General features: G+C 38.2%; 1 protein-coding gene across 2 annotated transcripts in view; it reads left to right on the top strand.

The window, feature by feature from the left end:
- ncaph2 (non-SMC condensin II complex, subunit H2) overlaps positions 1–20,794 on the top strand; it is a 57,212-nt gene extending 36,418 nt beyond the window's left edge. For both annotated transcript variants that reach the window (XM_072241366.1, XM_072241367.1), the window contains exons 15-21: positions 6,086–6,156; positions 7,625–7,742; positions 10,465–10,533; positions 11,110–11,165; positions 13,527–13,628; positions 18,653–18,802; positions 19,413–20,794. In XM_072241366.1, coding sequence (XP_072097467.1) covers positions 6,086–6,156; positions 7,625–7,742; positions 10,465–10,533; positions 11,110–11,165; positions 13,527–13,628; positions 18,653–18,802; positions 19,413–19,553 — 707 coding nt within the window. In that variant the 3' untranslated portion in view covers positions 19,554–20,794. The remainder of the gene's footprint in view (positions 1–6,085; positions 6,157–7,624; positions 7,743–10,464; positions 10,534–11,109; positions 11,166–13,526; positions 13,629–18,652; positions 18,803–19,412) is intronic.
- The last annotated feature ends 354 nt before the right edge of the window (positions 20,795–21,148 follow it).

Genomic DNA, 21,148 nt, shown 5'->3' with positions numbered 1-21,148 from the left:
TATTATCTCCCTTTCAAAGTTGTTGAACTCATTGGGGAGTGAAGCATCAATGTTTCTTATACTGTTAGGTCTCACCTTCTAGGATGTAATAGCTGCTGTACATCTGATTGTGTCTTTAATTTCATTGTCTTTACTCTGTTATGATGGCCTTCTGTAGGTCATACTTGGACCACTTGCAGGATTCAGGATCACCAGCCTCGAATACCACAGGTCTAAGCCTAAGGTTTATCCAGAGTTTCTGGTTTGGGAAAACTTGAGTTGTTATAAGACCATAAGATATAGGAGAAGACACAGGCCATTCAGCCCATCGAGTCTGCTCCGCCATTCAATCATGGGCTGAACCAATTCTTCCAGTCAACCCCACTCCCCTGTCTTCTCCCCATACCCTTTGATGCCCTGGCTAATCAAGAACCTATCCATCACTGCCTTAAATGAACCCAATGACTTGGCCTCCACAGCCGCTCATGGCAGCAAATTCCACAGATTTATCACCCTCTGACTGAAGTAATTTCTCCACATCTTTGTTCTAAATGGTCATCCTTCAATCCTGAAGTCATGCCCTCTTGTCCTAGACTCCCTACCATGGGAAATAACTTTGCCATATCTAATCTGCTCAGGCCTTTTAACATTCGGAATGTTTCTATGAGATCCCCTCTCATTCTCCTGAACTCTAGGGAATACAGCCCAAGAGCTGCCAGACGTTCCTCATATGGTAACCCTTTTATTCCTGGAATCATTCTCGTGAATCTTCTCTGCACCTTTTCCAATGTCAGTATATCCTTTCTAAAATAAGGAGCCCAAAACTGCACACATTACTCCGTGTGGTCTCATGAGTGTCTTAAAGAGCCTCAACATCACATCCCTGCTCTTATGTTCTATACCTCCAGAAATGAATGCCAACATTGCATTCGCTTTCTTCACCATTTACTCAACCTGGAGGTTAACCTTTAGGGTATTCTGCACAAGGGCTCCCAACTCCCTTTGCATTTCTGCATTTTGAATTCTCTCCCCATCTAAATGATAGTCTGCCCGTTTATTTCTTCCACCAAAGTGCATGACCATACACTTTCCAACATTGTACTTCATTTGCCACTTCTTTGCCCATTCCCCTAAACTATCTATGTCTCTCTGCAGCCTCTTTGTTTCCTCAATGCTACCCGCTCCTACACCTATCTTTGTATCATTGGCAAATTTAGCTGCAAATCCATTAAACCCATAGTCCAAATCATTGGCATACATCATAAAAAGCAGCGGTCCCAACACAGACCCCTGTGGAACTCCACTGGTAACCGGCAACCAGCCAGAATAGGATCCCTTTGTTCCCACTCTGTTTTCTGGCGACCAACCAATGCTCCACCCATGCTAGTAACTTCCCTGTAATTCCATGGACTGTTATCATGCTAAGCAGCCTCATGTGCGGCATCTTGTCAAAGGCTTTCTGAAAATCCAAGTACACCACGTCTACTGCATCTCCTTTGTCTCCCCTGATTGTAATTTACTCAAAAAAAATTGCAGTAGGTTAGTCCAGCAAGATTTTCCTTTCAGGAAACTATGCTGGCTTTGGCCTATCTTGTCATGTGCCTCCAGGTACTCCGTAATCTCATCCCTAACAATCGATTCCAACAACTTCTCAACCACTGATGTCAGGCTAACAGGTCTTGATAATATCAGTGACAGCTGTGGTATATTCATTCTGATCCAAAGATGAATCCTTGCATATGGTCCAGTTCACCGATTCTAATCAATACTATAAATGCTCCTCCACCTTCCTTGGTCCTTGCATACCAATGGTGCTGCAGTCTTCAGTGATTGCATTGTGCTGGTAGCAGAAGTACAGCTAGATGATTGGACTTAACCAAAGTGCAGGCATGGGATAGGATGATGAGCATTCTTGATGGTGATGTAAACAGTGAGTATGCATGTTGGTTTTTCTGGTTCTTTAATTGTGTCAGTGGTAGTTTGTCAGAGACTTCTTCAGGCAGGTCTTGTTGAAGTCCCCTGCTGGCTAGAGCTTGGAATGTTTTGTTGTGGGGAAAATGGGAGGAAAAGACTTGGAACTGAGTAGTCTAGCTTTGTAATGCAATCTATGATCCCTAGCGTTTGTAGTTAGAAATGGGTCTCTTAGTAAACAATTGTCTTTTGGCTATGAATTTTTATAAACGTGGAGACAAATTGAGGCTGTACATCTGGAGCAGACTAAGCAAAGTGGGGACCGTTATAGGTAAACGTTTACATTGAGAGTAGAGGTTTTATAATATTTTTTTTTGAGTTTTCAAAAAGAATACATGAAAAGATAAAATCTACCCTCCCCCCTCCCCTTAACCCTCCCTCCCCCCCCCATATAGTCCTACCTAAAAGAAAGAAGAAAGAAAGAAAAAATAGGAAAAGAGCCGCCTGGGTGTTGGAAGGTTTCCACATGCTCCATGGGATTCAAAATAAATTTGGTATAATTATTCGTTACTTTCCCCAAGGGACCAAGATCTTTATCGGAGCACTTAAATATGCCATCCTATCTTTTGTAAATAAGGCCGCCAAATATTCAAAAATGTTACATATTTATCTCTTAAATTATGTGATTTTTTCAAGTGGAATAGAACTAGCCATTTCATTATTCCAACGATCCATACTTAAATACGAATCAGATTTCCAAGTAACTGCTATAGTCTTCTTAGCTACTGCCAATGCAATTTTTATGAATTCTTTCTGATATTTATTCAATTTAAGTTTCGGTTTTATCCCTTCAATATCACCTAATAGAAATAATACAGGGTTATGTGGAAGTTGAGTTCCAGTAGTTTGTTCCAATAAGACTCTTAAATTTATCCAAAAGGGTTGAATTTTAAAACAAGATCAAGTAGAATGTAAAAAAGTACCAATTTCTTGATTACACCGAAAGCATTTATCGGATGGATTTGAATTTAATCTATTTATTTTTTGTGGTGTAATATATAATTGGTGTAAAAAATTATATTGTACTAATCTAAGTCGAACATTTATTGTATTTGTCATACTGTCAAGACAGAGTCTTGACCAATTTGTTTCATCAATATTAATATTCAAATCTGTTTCCCATTTTTGCTTTGACTTATGAGTTCCTTGTTTAATTGTCTGTTCTTGAATCAAATTATACATACAAGAAATAAATTTTTTAATTTTCCCTTTTTGAATTAAAATTTCAATTTCATTAGGTTTTGGCAAAAACATTGTTTGACCCAGCTTACCTTTTAAGTAAGCCCTTAGTTGAAGGTAACAAAAGAAAGTATTATTTGATATTTTATATTTATCCTTTAATTGTTCAAATGACATCAATATACCTCGTTCATAACAATCTCCTATAAATTTAATCCCTTTTTGGTACCAATTATATAAAAGTTGATTGTCCATTGTAAAAGGAATAAGTCTATTTTGGAACAAAGGTCTCCTTGCTAATAGAGATTTCTGTGCTTCATTATCAACATTTATCTTATTCCATAGATCAATCAAATGTATTAATATAGGAGATTCTTTCTTTTCCTGTATCCATTTAGATTCCCATTTATACATAAAATCTTCAGGTCTATTTTCTCCTATCTTGTCTAATTCTATTTTAATCCATGCTGGTTTTTGATCATCGAAGAAAGATGCAATAAATCTAAGTTGATTTGCTTTATAATAGTTTTTAAAGTTTGGAAGTTGTAAACCTCCTAACCCAAATTTACATGTCAATTTTTCCAATGATATTCTTGACATTTTACCTTTCCAAAGAAATTTTCTCACACATTTATTTAACTCTTGAAAAAATTTCTGTGGCAATTGTATTGGTAATGTTTGAAACAAATACTGTAATCTAGGAAATATATTCATTTTTACAACATTGACTCTACCTACTAATGTTATTGGTAGTATTATCCATTTGTCAAAATCTTCTTGAATTTTTTTCAATAGTGGTAAATAATTAAATTTATATAAATTCTTTACATCATTATCAAGTCTTATACCTAAATACTTTATACCATTTACCGGCCATCTAAATTGGGTTACTAATCGACATTGACTATAATCTCCTTTAGTAAGAGGTAAAATTTCACTTTTATCCCAATTTATTTTGTAACCTGATACCTTCCCATATTCATCCAATCTAGAAGATAATTTATGTAACGAATGTTGTGGGTTTGTTAAGTAACGTGATGACGTGGCATTGAGACGTGTGAATCCAGTTCTCCCGTAAAAAATCAGCAAAGTACCGTTTAAACAAAACAAAGTTAATAAATACTTTCTGAAAACTATTTATAAACTTTGCAAGACTACTTTACGATATGCCTCCTAAACGGCAACAAAAGAAGTCTGCTGTTGCGAAGCAGCCGCGAGAGGGGAAGAAAAAAGGGCCTACTGCAACGATGGAGCCTCGGACTCAGGTTGGATCTCCTTCGGTAGAACAGGGAGCAATGGCGGCGGTAGTGGTTTCTCCGAAGATGCCGGAAATGCGCATGCGCAAAGAAGAGCGCATGCGCAAATCGACACAACTCAAACTACAAGAACCGACAGCCGCTGCAATTGAAAATGACTCAGAGTCAGAATTGGATTCTGCAGAGAACACAGATGAAGAAGAGGAGGAAGAATTGGAAGCGATTGGAAGTAAAGGAGATGATAGAGACATAAGAGAGGCTACATTGCAATTAACGGCTGAACTAAGAAAAGTAAGAGAAGAGCTTAGAGATACGAAGATGTGTTATAATAAAGCTATGGAAAGACAGGATAAAATGGATAAGAAGCTTCAGAAGATGGAAAGAGCAATGGGGCATATGAATGATAGAGTGGAAAAAACAGAAAATGATCTGCTTGTCTGGAACTCGGAAAGAAATCGACTCTTGGAGAAAGTGGACATATTGGAAAATTTCAGTAGACGTAATAATATTAAAATTGTTGGTCTTAAAGAAGGTATGGAGGGAGAAAAACCAATAGAATTTTTTCAAAGATGGATCCCGGAAGTTTTGCAAATGGAAGAGGAGGTTCGACCAATTGAAATTGAGCGGGCACATAGAGCTCTAAGACCAAAACCAAAAGATGACCAATATCCACGATCGATTTTAATAAAATTCTTAAGATTTCAAGACAAGGAAAGGATTCTACAGGCAGCTGCTCGAGCTGCCAAGGATAGAAAAGGGCCATTGATGATTCAAGGGAACAAAGTTTTTTTCTACCCTGATATAAGTTATGAACTTTTGAAGAGAAGGAAGAAATTTAATACAGTGGAAAAAAAACCTATGGGATCACGGTTATCAATTTATATTGCGTTATCCTGCAACCTTGAAGATTTTTTTGTCTGGTGGAGAAAAAAGATTTTTTGATGACTACCGGAAAGCGGAGCAGTTTGTGCGAGAGTCTCTGAATATTCACCAGATACAAGAACAAATCCAGGGGAGCGAGATAGATTGAAGATGAAGATTGGGTCAAAGAATGGACTTGTTGGATTTTTGAAGGTGGATGAATGTATCCTTTCATTCACAACATTAGTGGGGGGGGGGTATTTTGTTTTTTTCTTTTTTTGTATCCTTTCTATCTTTTTTTTTCTTTTTGCCTGGAGGGTTGGGAGGGAAACACATAGCAACATGGTGAAGTTTAAAGAGATTCCCCAAGGAACTATGAGAGTTGAGAAGATAAGTAATGTTTTAGATTGGAGTAATTTTGTTAAGAATAATGACTAATTTATTGAATTTTTTGAGTTTTAATGTTAACGGGCTTAATGGACCAGTGAAAAGAAAAAGAATCTTAACACATATTAAAAAAATGAAGATAGATTTAGCTTTTTTACAAGAAACGCACCTAACAGAAATAGAACATCAGAAACTAAAGAGAGATTGGGTGGGTAGTGTTGTTGCGGCTTCATTTAATTCAAAAGCGAGGGGAGTAGCAATTTTGATCAATAAAACGTTACCAATTAGAATACAAAATGTAATAACTGATTCTGCGGGGAGATATGTGATTATACATTGTCAACTTTTTTCTGAACTATGGACTTTTATGAATATTTATGCACCAAACGAGAGTAGAGGTTTGAGTTGCTCCAATGTGCCTTTGAGTGATTATAAGATGATTTGCTTTGTAGATATGGAGGTTCTGTACTGGAAACACATGAAAGAAAGACTGGGGGCACAAAGGAAGTATCAGCAGAGAATGGTGAGTAACCTGCAAGTTGATATTAGTATGAAAAGATCAAGGGACTCTATCTATTTGTCAAATTGATTTGTTGTAATAATTCCCCTTCTGGAGATTGGAGATTATTTAAGGAAGAACCTTGAATTCTCTGTCTACTGAATTATGTTCTCGGCTAAGGTCAGAGGCAGTACAATCTTACTAACTTTCAGATATGGACAGATGATTGGAGCCAGGCACAAACTGAAAGCATGGTTTGGCATGATTGTATACATTGGTTATTGCCTTGAAAGGAGGTAGTGAGGGCGTATGATTAGATGAGCTTTCTGATAGGGCTTTGATGTGGTACATAGCTGGGGTGGATTTCTAGGCAGAAGTACGGATGGAGTGGATATCTTCAGGTTGGTGCATGGTTTCACAGTAATAAAACAAGGCTTCATAGTGTAAGGGAAGGTAGAGAAGCTTTAGGGAGTTTAACAGGCTAGATAATTAAGCATGGTTAGAAATATGTGAAAAATTGAGGCTATCACAAAGGGGAAAAAAGTTTTATTAAATGTGAGGAATTGAAAAGTGTTGATGCTCAGAGGGACTTGCAAATTTTGTATTATTTACTGGAAGATGCAGCTTCAGCAAGCAGTTAGAAAGACATATGGTATACCTTGGTCCTTATTATACAAGTACTTACTCCAATTATATTGGGACCTCACGAGGCTAAGTACATTATCTTGGATGTAGGTCTGGTTCGTGTAGTTCTCCTCGAACAATAGAGTGCAGTGAGGATTTATCAGTGATTACGAGCTTTTATTGTAAATGATTAAGCAGATTACTAAATTTATTATTTATTACTATATTATTTATGAAGCAACTGTAACGAAAATCCAATTTCCCCTGGGATCAATAAAGTATGACAATGACAATTCAAAACAGGTTAAGGGACATGGCTTAGTGGAGAAAAGTGCTGAGATAAAAGATCAGTCATGGTCTTTTTTAAATTGGAGCATGTCTTAATTAAGGTTCATGATCGATAGACCATCCTAAGGGTGGTGAAAGCTTGTTGGGGTGGTATTGTTTTGGGGTGACAGGGGATAGTACTTGGGCTGCTTCGTCCTTGATGTTTGTTGTATGCTGTAATAGGGTTTGGCAGGATCATGCATGGTTGGATGTCGAGTGTGTGGCTTGAGGGCATTGAGCATGAACCCATCTATGATAGGTAGGTGGAACTCGCTCAGGTTCCACGGAGTATAGAAATGAATTGTTTGGAGATGACAGATCAGATGGATGAAATAGTGAGAGGAATCTGATTTCTGGAATGCCAATGAGTAATTGAGGTTGTTTGTATGCGGGGGAGTTTGAAAAGGAATTGGAAATTATAGAGTCTAATTCAGGTGCTTTGCTTTGTCGTCCCTAATGCATTTGCTGATGCATTCCGGTTTATGTCAATGCTCCTGCTGTCGGTGTATATAATTATGTTAATGAAGTCTTTCCTCTGCAGATTGCTCTACGTGGGCGAGTAATAGAAGAGTTAGAAACTGAAGCAGGAAATGTGGAAGAAGAATTAAACAAGTCGCAAGAACAAGATGAAGACCATCTGGATTATGATGGAGTGGAAGGTAGTTAGAGAGAAGGAATTTCACACTTTTTTTTACATAGGGGTATAATACTGTTTCTTGCAGCCTCAGTACTTTGTCACTCTGCTGCAGTTATCAATTAGTTTGGAATGAAATCCCAGTGTAGGACTCAAACTGGAAAGTGCTAGGGGCAGATTCCTGCCTTCCAATTGTGGTGTAATTGAACATTGGCTGCTTCCTTAGCTCAGCCATTCACTGTGTAGGCTTCAGTTATTTCATGGAGTAAGTGATAATGGGATGTAGCAAAGGATACATTTCTAATCCACTGCTAAATATCATAAATATATTCTGTTCTGTATCTTGATAAGACTGTCACACACATCTCTTGGGATTGGAATCATTTCTGATCTTTCCCAGTAATCGGTGCATCGCTGCTAGGTTTGTTGGAAGAATTAGGGGTTCCATTTTTGGCTTGAATATATCAGTTTTGTCTTGATAACCACACTATATTACCTGAAAATCAGGCAAGCCCTAGGATATTTAAGTAAATTTAGTACAACTTATAATCTTCTGTCTTGGCTAGGTAGAATCTCAATATTTAGGCTGCAATAAAACAATCAAAATCTCCTAATTTGTATTCTTCTATCTCAAACAACTATTTTTTTTCCTTTTCCAGTTGCTATGGACAGATAGTGAATTTCATACATCAAGCAGTGTCAGCGAATTTGCATTGCTCTTGCACAGAAGGGATCTACATTTTCAGGATTGTACAACATATAGAAATGCAGAAAATGAGACCAGGAGCAGTCTATTTGACCTTTTGAGCCTGCTCCACCATTCTTTATGATCACTGCCCATACTCTTTCTTAAATTCATGTTGATGCTTACTCACTCCCTAAAATTTTTGATTTCTTTTACAAATCTACTGGCCTCCATAAATTTAAATTCATTTAGTGGGTGTTGAAGGCTAATACTCTCACGTTTAAGAAGTAATTAGATGGGCACATGAAATGCCATAGCAGAGGACGTGACAAACTGAAAGCTGCAAAATGGATCAGTATGGATAGGTACTTGATGGCTTGCGTGCCTCTGAACCACTGCTTGCAGACAGATCCATGATGCAAATTTTCTGAAAACAAGCCATCAAATTGGATTTGAACTAATGCTGCCTGGTTCTATCCTCTCCTAAAGAAACATTTTTGAACTACTGAATATGCATTCGCAGAAATGCCGTATTTTCGCATTACAAGGCTTGTAGTTTGGTCTGTTTTGGACAAAATGAAAGCTTGTCATGGCCTGAAGGGTTAATAGACACCTGTACCAAACACGGACTTTTATTTCGAGTAAAGGGGTAATATCACATACCATGAGGGGATATTATATTCTTTTGCTCTTTACTAGGTGTGGGGGAGGAGATGCTGGAAATGAGTTGTATCTATTACCCCTCACAATGAGACTTTGCCACAAACATTAATATTCATGGAGTACTGTCATTAACAAAACATTTTAACATGAGTTAAAGTACAGTGCTAATAAAAACTTACGAAAAGGTGCAGGAGGAAGTCCTTGTCTGTTGGATCAGAGCAGCAAATGTTTTATGGGCAGAGCTCAGAACATAGCAGCTGGTTTGTCTTTGGTCTGATATCCTACAGACAATCCTCTGCTCTGTACAGCACACATACTTTCAGAGCAATAATTTCTCATGCTATTGACCACCATTGTCCAATCTACATAATTTCTTTGTGTAGGAGGTGGGATTTATTTCCTCCCACTCAATCTCAGATAGGCAGCAGAAACAGAACTTCAAAAATCTGTCAGGAGTTGGGTCCATATTTGTGACTAGTTGGAATTGTAAATGCAATTTAATTGTGGCTTGGGAAGAAACTAAGTCAGGATTATCTTCCAGTTGCTGTTAATTAATGCTGGTTAGCGACAAATAGTCTTGAACTGGAATGAACTAAATTTTCAGTTACCTCAAATACCAAAAAGTAAGTGAAACATTTTGAACTTCCACTACCTTTATTTCTTTCTACATTGCTGATGAATTTCATCTGAATTTTGCCATAAATTTCATTTTACAACAAACCTCTTACTCTTGTTAGCTAGAACTGGGCATCCAGGACAGACGAGACACTTTGCTGCAAAGGTACAAAGGTTGTTCTAATTGATTAAAGTTTAGCCAATTGCCAAATATTTAAGTCTGCTTCTTGCAGTAAACTGATGCACCCAGTCCTACATGGGGGTTCTGCAATTTGGACAGTTCATTTTTGGGTTTAAGAGGAGACAGAGTGCCCCTGCTTTTTCAGGTTATTTCCCAATCAGCTCTGGACTTCTGGTTCCATGAGAACGCATGCTCATTTTGTGCTTAATGGTCATGAGGTGATGTGGTATATTCATCTACAAAAAACAGGCTGAGTTATAAACAATGAGTAAAAGTGTAAATTGAAATAATTCTGTCAGCGTTCCTGTTTTAGTGAGCATTTGATGATTGCTGCTGTTGAAGGAACTGAATCTTGGCATAGTTCTTGGCTTTCTTTGGGTACATTGATCCTTTTTGTGACTGAGGTTTTTAACGATAAATTTCTAGTATGAATTTGTGCAAATTGTATAACTGTTCCACAAACGGTTAATGCATAACTGCTCTGCAATTACAGGGTATCCTGCCCTAGATTTGATAGTGGGTGGGAGATAGTGAATATTATTCAGTAAAACAATGCGGACAGCTGGAAAGCTTTTGTTCTGATACGCATTTGTTTTACTTTAGATGACTATGGCATTGATTTGGAACACGAAGTTGTTGGATCTCAGGAAAACCATTGCCCCTTGAATTTGGGTAATAATTAAAATCATAATTGAACTGTATTGTAACCCACTATTTCTTCTTACCCATAATTAGATAAATCTTTCATTCCACCCTTTCCTGTTATATCCTATATATCCCTCCCCAACCCCTCACCATGTAACTTGGGATGATCCTTTCTCTTCTACAACTCCGTGTAGACCTAGCCCATTTCCTCTAACTTTTAACTTTGGAGCTTTTCTCCACCATTAGTGAGTAAATGCTCTCCTTTCCTGTAAGTTAAGGGAAACTTTTCTTCTCCACATTTTTCTTCTTGATTCTGGGTAAACCTTCCTCCTTTCGTAACTCAGTTGAATTCTCTTCTCCCATTTTCTTTGCTTCACCAGTATGAACCTCCTTGCAATTTAAGTAAGACTTTTATACCCTCTCTTCTCACCTACATCTTGCCCTCAATACAAATAGTGACTTACTTTGTCTTTGCTGTAATTGAACCTTCCCCTTGTAATTCTGATTATGCCTTCCTCTTCCCATTTAATAATGAGTTAATCTGTCTCCATTCCTCTAAAACTCTCTTTTGTCCATGATTAAATCTTCCATTTATAATTTCAGATCCTCTTGGAGAAGCTGGATTTGTGAGTTATGAGGAGCTTGTCAGAAGGAATGTGGTATGCAAAACACCTGTCAAAAATTCATTTTTAAGTATTCTTTTTTAGTTTAATACCCATAACTTTAATATCCAGGCCTTTTAAAATGCCGATACTAAGCTTAACCTGTAGGTTCTGGATTATAGTAGGAATTCCAAGCAGGAATTTCTGACTGGTAGTTTTGAGATATTTCAGCTGTACTGAAACTCAGAATCTTCACTCTGGATTTCAGCAGTGAATGGCAGAATCGGAAGTTAAACATTATAAATTAATTCTTGGGTTGTGGCTGTTGGAAAGCCTGAACTTATTGTTCATCCTTAATTATCCTGAGAGGCTGATGTTGTACTTTTTCCCCCAAATTGAAACTTCCTCTATTGCTTTGGCACCATCACTTCTGATTGAGTCTCTTTACTCTGTATTGAACAAGGGAAAGAGATTTCTGAAGTGAAAGAGCAATGTATCTACTCTTGTAAGGCTTCCTGCATTTGATTATGTCTCTATATTGGATGACTCTATTGTGAGTATCTGTGTTCAGTCCTGAAGCGTGAATGAGCTTACAGGCACTTGCCATTTCAGTTCTCCGTCTCAGTTCCCACTCAGAAGAACCCTCTGACCTTGATCTCTACATTGTTCCATTGAAACTTGAGAAGGAGCAACACCTCTCTTTCCATCCAAGCAAATTGCAGCCTTCTACATTTGAAATTGTAATCAATTTCATATTTCTACGAGTGTCTGTAACTTTGATAATTAGTTAATTATTTTGTTTTCCTCATTTAAAATCCTTCTAATATTTTCCTATTTATTCTGTTATCACTTTATTTCATCTTGCACTTGTTTTCCTTTTTGAAACATAATTACTCCACATTTCTAACCCATTGTGCACCTCCCCTTTTATTTTTTCACCCTTCCTTTTGTCCCAACCCTTTCTCTACAGCTAAGCACATATTCTGTCTCTGTCCCTAGATTTAATAAAAGATCATTAATTTGAGCATTAGCTCTGAATTTCCAGTTAGCTATACAGCACAGAAAACGGACACCACCCCAACTTGTCTCTGTCAACCAAGCTACCTGAGATAGTCCTATTTGTCTGCATTTGGCCTTTATCCCTTTGAAGATTTCCTATCCATATACCTGCTTGGAGGCTGTCAGAGAGATGTTATGGAAACTTGAGCTCACACAGTACATCTTGACTATTAAATATGCTTTCTTAATATACTCATGCTACTCTAACTGGTTATATTCTCCCAGACAATTTCTGACTTTGGGGACCTTTCTGTAATGCTCAAGGATAATATCTGTGCAGTGGTTATCAGAAATCAGGTTTAATATCATTGGCATATGCTATGAAAATTGTTGTTTTGCAGCAGCAGTATATTGTAATAAATAAAACTATAAATTACAGTAAGAAATATATTTACATTTCATTAAGAGTTTATATTTTTATTAAATAAGTGTTTCCAAAGAGAGGGGAAGAATTACTGAGGTAGTGTTCGTGGGTTAATTGTCCATTCAGAAATTTGATCGTAATGGGGAAGAAGCTGTTCCTGAAACATTGAGTGTGTGTCTTCAAGCTCCTAAACCACCTCACTGATGGTAGCATTGAGAAGAGGGCATGTCCTGGGTGATTGGGTTCCTTAATGTTGGATACTGCCTTTCTGAGGGATTGCCTTTTGAAGGTGCCTGTGATGGAGCTGGCTGAGTGTACAACTTTCTGCAGCTATTTTTTCTGATCCTGTGCAGTAGCCCCTCCATATCAGGTGGTGATGCGACCAGCTAGAATGCTCTCCACGGTACTCGTGCAGAAATTTGCAAGCATCTTTGGTGACATACCAATTTGCAAACTCCTAATGAAATGTAGATGCTGTCGTGCCTTCTTTGTAACTACATTAATATGTTCAGCCCAGGGTAGATCCTCAGAAATGTTGACACCCAGGAACTTGTGAAACTGCTTATCCTTTCCATTTCTGATTCCTCTTTGAGGACTGGTATGTGTTTCCTCAACCTACCCCTCCACAATCAACTCCTTGGTCTTTCTGACATTGAGTACAAGATTGTTGCTGTGAAGCCACTTAACCAGCTGATCTCTCTCGCTCCTGTACGCAGTCTTGTCATCTGAATTCTGCCAACAACATTTTAAACAGATTTATAGGTGGTGTTTGAGCTGTGTGCAGCCATACAATCATGGGTGTAGAAACAGTAGAACAGTGGGCTAAGCACACATCCTTGAGGTGCACCAGTAAATGTCCCTTGGTGTTCTGCACTTAAGAGGAACAGTGCACAGGGCTGCTTCAGTTGTCCCCATATTTTAATTCCTGGTTTTCATGGAATTGCACCTAGAATCTTGGTTATTGGATTAAATGCTGACCTATTCTTGTATTCCAGGAACTGTTTATTGCTAACTCCCAGCAGTATGCCCAGGAAACTGCTCTGTCACTTCGTGTTAAGGACTGGGAGGAAAAGATTGGCCCAAGACTAGAAAAAGAAGTAAGTATACTTCAGTTGGGCTAATGAGAGGAGCAATACTTAGTGGGTCGATTGTTTTTCTAATAAGCTAGACTGGAAGCAAACTTCATTACTAGTCTGTAGCACCACTCATTTTTTTTTCACTTTCTAATCCCTTTACACTTTACATTTGTGATAGTTTAGTAGAGAGGAATCTGCAGGATATGAAATCTATCGAAAAATAAACAAAATAATGTGCAGGACAGATTAAGAAGAGAATATAAATTGAACTATGTGAAAAGAAGGTTAAAAAGTCATGTGTGGGGATCTGCTAGCACTTTGGAAATTGAAGGCAGTACAAATACCAGGCCAAATTTCAGGGCTGAGAATTAAACATTACAATGCAGTTCTTGCCTTTTGGCTTTAAAATAGCCATCAATAAAACAAAAAATATAGTTATAGCTAAAGATAGATGATAAAGCAATAATTGCACAATCACTTATGTTCTGTAGAAAGGAGATGGAGGAAGAAGGATGAAAATTAATCATGGAAATATGTTAAAATTACTGTGGGGGATTGTAACTATTCTGAAACTAACCGGTCTAGAGAAATATAAAGGTGATGAGTGCAAAATTGAATACCAATCACTTGAGGGCAGTGTGTACAGAACACATTTTGGTTTGAATATAGGTTTCCCCTGCCATCCGAAGGTAGAGCGTTCCTATGAAACAGTTCGTAAGCCGGAATGTCGTAAAGCGAAGAAGCAATTACCATTTATTTATATGGGAAAAACTTGTGAGTGTTCGCAGACCCAAAAATAACCTACCAAATCATGCCAAATAACACATAAAACCTAAAATAACAGTAACATATAGTAAAAGCAGGAATGATATGATAAATACACAGCCTATATAAAATAGAAATATTTCTCTACAATCATTGCCTGCACTGTTCTCTGTAGCTAAAATCACACGCAAGCGCTCTTGGTAGAAACACCCTCTCCAGTAACCTTTAAGCTATGAAGCTGCCAAATTGTACCAAGTAACACATAAAAATACACAGCCTATATAAAGTAGAAATAATGTATGTACAGTGTAGTATCACTTAAGGGAATCAGGAAGACAGCGCCGAGCACACTGATGATGGTGTGTTAGGCTGAATCATCGGAGGTTGGGGTGGTGCAGTGGACCGATACCGATCCGTGGAGAATGCAGGAGTACAGCGGTAGCCGGGACGCATCCAACACATCTTTAAGAAAAAAGCTGAAATAAACAAGCTAATTAATTAGGTGCCGCCCGACTCGTAAATGTTGGCCCTGATCAGAGGCGATGCAATTGGCTTTTAGGCTTTTCTGATTCCTTAGGACTCATCTTGCTAACGGCTGCTCACAGGCACGTGTTTTAAGGAAAGCCAGCTAGAATGCTGTTCTGAATCCGGGGGAGGAGCGGCTGCTCGGGGCGCGCACTGCCTTTTATTGCGCGCTGCCTTTTTTTGTAACAGTGAAAACACCTTCTGTTAGCGAAAACAGGTAACTAATGTAGGTCTTTGGTAATAGTGAGGTTTCGTAAATCGAACGTTCGAAAAGCGGGGGACACCTGTATACATAATCTGATTGTATTTTTCAGTTATTCATTCGAATAGATACTTACCAGTACAGTACTCCCACTCAGCTGACATAAGTAAAAACACTGATCATATTTTTTTTGTCTGAATTTGGGCATATTCTTGCTTTTAACTTTGAAACAACAACACTGAGTTTTTGGTCCAACAGCTTTTCACTGATGTTAACATATACAATTCCGTTTTGTTGTGCAAGGGGAGGGTGTTTGGGGGGAGGAATTGATGTTCTGGTGTTTTTTTTTTGTGCAGGGGGAAGGCTTTTTGGGGGGTTGATAGTCCTGGTCCTTTTTGGCAGTGGGGGAGGGTTTGATGTTCTGGGTGTCATTCTCTTTTAAGGGGGGGGTTGATGTTTCTGTCTGAATGACTTTCATGTTCTTGTTTTGTGACTATCTGGAGAAATACAAATTTCAGAGTTGTATGTGGATACAAGCTTTGATAATAAATGAACCTTTGAATTCTGTACAGATTAGACAATCCTTTCAAATATTACTGGCATTCTGGTCATATTAAACATAATACAATGTTTATTGTTCATTCTTTTTCAAATAATCATCCAGGTCTTCATTTAAACCAAGATTAACTTATTTTCACTCTGTTTATTTTTTCTCTATATTCTCTAGTGCCTGTGCGACTTTAAAACTTTCATTGGAGAAATACTTACTCTTAAGCTTCACATATGCCAGTTGTAGTTCAATTCTCAACAAAAGTATTTATATCCTTTACATCCAACTGACAGCTATCAAGTACATCAAAAAACACACAAATTGAGAGTCAATCAGCATGGCAACCGGCACTTTGGCCCACTGAGTCAACATAACTATTAAACATCCATTTACTCCAATCCCCCATTTATTTTTTCCCCACATTACCAGCAACTCCTCTCATATGCTACTACATTATACTTGCTGTATATCCCAAGACTAATGTACAGTAACCAATGAATTAATCAACCAGCATGTCTTTAGGATGAGAGGAAACCCATGCAGTCACAGGGAGAATCTGCAAATCCCACATAGTTGGCACCAGAGATTAACATTGAGCCTGCATCATTGGAATTGTGGGGCAAACTTCTAATTGCATTTCTGCACAAACCACAACAGTTTCTTAATTTTTCCCTGGTAATACATAATCTTTTTCCTTTCTTGGGGTTTCCATCATTTGAAACTTGTTAGATTCCAGACATTAACCACACAAATGCTTTGAATAATTGGAAACTTAATCATGCAACAGCAGTGGTTTCATAATTGAAGCAGTGCCATATGATGTCCAAATCATTGTTTGTAATATCAGTTTTAATACTGCATTAAGAAGTATTAATACTGCAATTTCTCTTTAAGTGCTATCCCCATTGACACTTCAAGCTTAAATTGTTCATTATATAAAGAGAATTGAAAAGCTAAGAATAGAGGTTAAATTTAAAGAAGTAGGGAAAATTATGTCTTTGAACAGCATCTAAATGAACTCAAATCCTACTTGTGCTCTGGAGGTTTCATAATGCAAATCTATTGTTTTGAGAAATGTACCTTTATTATTAGATTTCTTTTTTAAAAAAAGTCATCCTTTTCCTTGTATTAAATGTTGAGCAGTAAGTTGGAGGTTCCGGGAGAAGCCTCAAGCCCTTGCATCCATGATAGAGGCTGTGAGCAAGTTGCAAAGGAAGATCTTATCTACGGTGTACCACTGGAGAAGGGTTTGAAGTTCCTACAATGCATGCAGGTCCCCTGACTCATATATAGAATGAATTGGGTTAAGAGTATTCTCAACCAAATCTAATAATGAAAAGTGAAGCAAAGCAAAAAAGTCAATTCATAGTGTAACTTTATAAGCTCATGCTTGTCTAAATTTAATTGGTAAATATTATCGATTACGGAACAATTCACAATTATGAAGAAATGGTTAACTTTAGAGATTCTTTTATACACCTTGGGTAAATTTTGCTACATTTTCTCCCTATTCATCTGTAGCCCTCTTGGTCATCTGCTCAGTTGTGTGGCTCAGGACCACTCCGGCATTATGAGGTCTATTCTTATACTCTAACAAGCAGTTTTTATATCCATGAGTGTGCAAGCCAAATCCTTTCCAGTTTGCGTTTTTTTTTGGCAATTGGTCTTTCTTCTGGGAATGATTTGTTTCTTAAAAAGAGTGGAGATAATCTCCAGCTTACAAAAAGAATGTCTCAATACATAGGCATTTTGTTTCCCATGAGTTGGAGTTTCTATGCGTTTACCTTGATGTTCCAATAAACTCTCATCTACGCTGAACATAGTAATCTACAGCACATTATAGGCTCTTCGGCCCACAATGTTGTTCCAACCATCTAACCTATTATAGAAACTGCCTAAAATTAGCCTAGCACAGCTGCTTGTGAAAAGGTCATTCGGGTGCACCATGATAAGCAATCCAATGTTGGCATTCTCTCAGTGAATATTTTTAATGGCAGAAATGAGGGTGTGAAAAATTACTGGGGGTAGGTGGGAATGTAATTTCAAATTACAATGAGATCAGCTGCTATTAACTGGCAGGGTAGGCTCGGGGCCAGGTGATCTATTCCCAGTTTGTATGTAACTTGCCCCAATAGAGAGTGGATAGGGTGAATAATAGATGCGCTTAAGAGCAAGCTAAATAAACATGTTGGAGTGGAGTCAATGCTGAAGATCACTAAATCTCAGCTGTAGATTACCAATGCTGAAGAGGAGTGGATATGAAGCGAGAAGAGAAGATGGCGGCGCGACGCAGCTCGCAGCGGCCACTCCGGTGGTGATGTCTGTTATTTGTCAAGTAGGGTGCTGTGCACAATCCTGATTTGATGGAGACGGACGTGAGAGCACGGAGGAATATCTGGTGAAACTTCTGAAATGCCTGCTTCGCTGCTTCTGCTACTGTGTGGTCCAGAATCTCCGGAGAAGGCCCCGTGTCCTCAGCTTTGCTTGTTGCTCGGCAGCTGGGTTGGGATCAAAGCACTCGGCAGAGGATGGTGCTCGGAGAGGCTGGTCAGAGGTTCGAAGTTTTCGGACGGACTCAGAGTTTGCTGCGGTTGGCTGCTTCCAATGGTGCTGCATCGGCAAGTTGGCGGTGCTTGGAGGTTCCTCCCTTCTGCTGCCTGTGTGAGATGATGAGTCTGTCAGGACTTTGAGACTTTTTTTTTACCGTGCCCATGGTCTGCTCTTTATTGAATTAAGGTATTGCTTTGCACTGTTGTAACTATATGTTATAATTGCGGTTTTGTCAGTTTTAGTCTTGGTTTGTCCTGTGTTTTCTTGTGATATCATTCTGGAGGAACGTATCATTTTTTAATGCATGCATTTCTAAATGACAATAAACGAGGACTGAGTGTCCCCATAATCTAATCTAGTATGAATACAGAGCTAAATGGCTTCTTTCAGTGTTGCATGTTCTGTCATTCTGATCAACTATAACATGTTTATTATTTCTTTTATACTTTGTAGGAGGAGAGAGCTGCCTTTGCCATCCATGATTATGCGGATAGAATTGTGGATGCATTTGATTACATAAAACAAAGACGTTCATTTGCAAATATTGTGTCTGGAAAGGAGTCATTTGAGGTGTGTCGATACATGCTCGCCTCTCTACAGCTGGTGAGTATGCTGTCCATGAGTTAATGAAATTCTGTTTAATTTAAGAAATTCAAACATTGACTGGGAAAGCAACATTAGTTTTAACACATCTGCAGAATTCCTGTTGTTAGCATGAATTCATCATCATTTTGTATATGCCTCTGAATCAAACAGTTGTGGCTTCAAGCCCCATCCCAAACATTTCAACCCACAAACCCAGTTGGATCTTGGAAGTCCAGAGGAGCAAAGCTGGGCTTTGCTGTGTGGGTGGGTGGTGTTGAATGTAGGAACAGACTTTACTTGACATGTTTAGAGCTTGAACTGTTTCAGGTCAATGTTTCCTTGGGCCTTGAAGGGATCGGTGATTTTATTGATGGTCATTTCATTGCAGTGCATTGGGATGGACCTGTCCCTCTTGGGTATGCTTTATTATTGGGTGGTTTTGCTTTGTTGTCCTTCCTGCCACAAGAATAGATAATTGTTGAGCTCTTGGATGATTAATTTTCTGTTTTCAGTTATCTCTGTGTGCTCTTTCACCATCTGCACCAGTCCTGGCTATAACACATTAGTGAACTGGGATTATTAGTAATTCGTCACCTACTCATGATACTGTGTTCTTTCTCCGGCACAGGCTAATGACTACACGGTGGAATTATGGCAGAGAGACGGATTGTATGAGTCAGTTGACACGATGGAACTCACCTTGCTGAGCAAAGTAAGAGCTCATGATCGGTTCCGGACCTACATGGCTCCATCTCTTTCCAATAAATAAGAAAACTCTCAAACCTTCCTGCGTCTCTCACAGCCTTTAAAGTTGCTAACTCTCCTACATATTACTGAAAGCCGTAAATGGAGAAGGCTGTGCTGTTCCTGCTTGATGTATGCAGCTAATGTCTGAGATGTTGCTCATGAACAAGTTGCCTGGATCTTTCATTTGATGGAAACCTTCCTTAACATTAAATCCTCAACAAAACAATTTGTGGATTGACTTTGAAAAGAAAGAGTAATTATGTTTAAATATTCTCATGTGTAGTTCCAGATTATTTTAAGTACAGCATGAATATTGAAATGCATCCTTTACAGTAATCTTTTAAGCCACTTTATTTGCTCTTATTTTTCTGCCTGTGCTGAAGACATAGCTTTCTCATTAAATGAATTCATTTACTGTTATTAAGGCACCCGAGTTTCAGATTTGTGTCAAGAAATGTTTGGGCTTGTCCATGCTTCCCTGGAGTGTCAGCAATGTCACATTCTAGGTTGGTATTAGATCTACAGTATCATCTTCTGATTGGAGTGCAGTTTAAGTGAGACACATTTTCACCCTCCTTAAAATTTCCCAGATTTGGAAATCTCTTCAAATACTATATGTAACTTAGTGCTGGTTGTAACTTTGTAAGGTGCAATGCAGGTCTTGTTTGTTTTGGGGGTCAGAATTGTGGTTGAATATTTCCCTTGCTGTTTACTGTAAACAAGAATAAACCTTTTCAGTAGTACTGAGGGAGGGAACATGAGTGGGATGGTGGGGAACCAGGAATGATGCTCTAATATTGATTAGTATGGTTGGTGAAGGTGTGTATTGTGTTTATTAAGAATAACTGGAGATCATGATGAGTTTGGGTACACATTCAATGCACTTTTACCAAGAACAATTTTTAAAATATAACTGTCTATCAAAACTTGTAAACTTGGACATTCTATTTAAAGCTTTTTTATAGAAGTGATGGTATTGCAAGATCTGTAGAACTGGGCTATTCAAGGCAATTATTGTATCCAGGATATAATATTCTGTTGACAAATGCTTTTAGCATATGCTCAAGAGGAACAACACAAAAAAACAATTACTATGCACCATTGTGGGGTGTGGGGCATTCTCATTGTTAAAATAATTATAAGCAAAATTTCAGTGAGTGGAAAATGGTAAAAAGTGAATCTTCCTCTGTTGCAGTGTCAGTGGCCTTTGTTACTATGACAGCAAACAAATCAGTGCACTGTACCATCTATTTTGTATATGTGTAAAATAAAAATTAAAATGATTTGAAATGAATGATTCTTTAAGAATTCACAGAATGTCGTCATGTGCGTAGATAACAAACTCTTCACTGCAGTACAGTGAAGAGACACTGGCGGTCAAGTTGTTCAAGGATTCTGATTGACCATTTGGCTATTTATGCATGGAATGTGTCAGTGGCAGAGCCAGAAGGTATTTTCACAGCAGCAGCATTTAATTCCATAACAAGATAGAGATAACATCCAGAGTTTGGATTAATAAGTGGTGATTCTTATCCCAACCCAACCAATACATACCGATCACCAAGAACAGAACCAAACCAGTTGTCTCTTGACATGATAATTGAACTAGCATGTTTA

Source organism: Mobula birostris, chromosome 23 (assembly GCF_030028105.1).
Source record: "Mobula birostris isolate sMobBir1 chromosome 23, sMobBir1.hap1, whole genome shotgun sequence".
Lineage (NCBI taxonomy): Eukaryota > Metazoa > Chordata > Chondrichthyes > Myliobatiformes > Myliobatidae > Mobula > Mobula birostris.
Note: the sequence above shows the minus strand (reverse complement) of the source record. Positions and strands in the feature narration are given on the sequence as shown.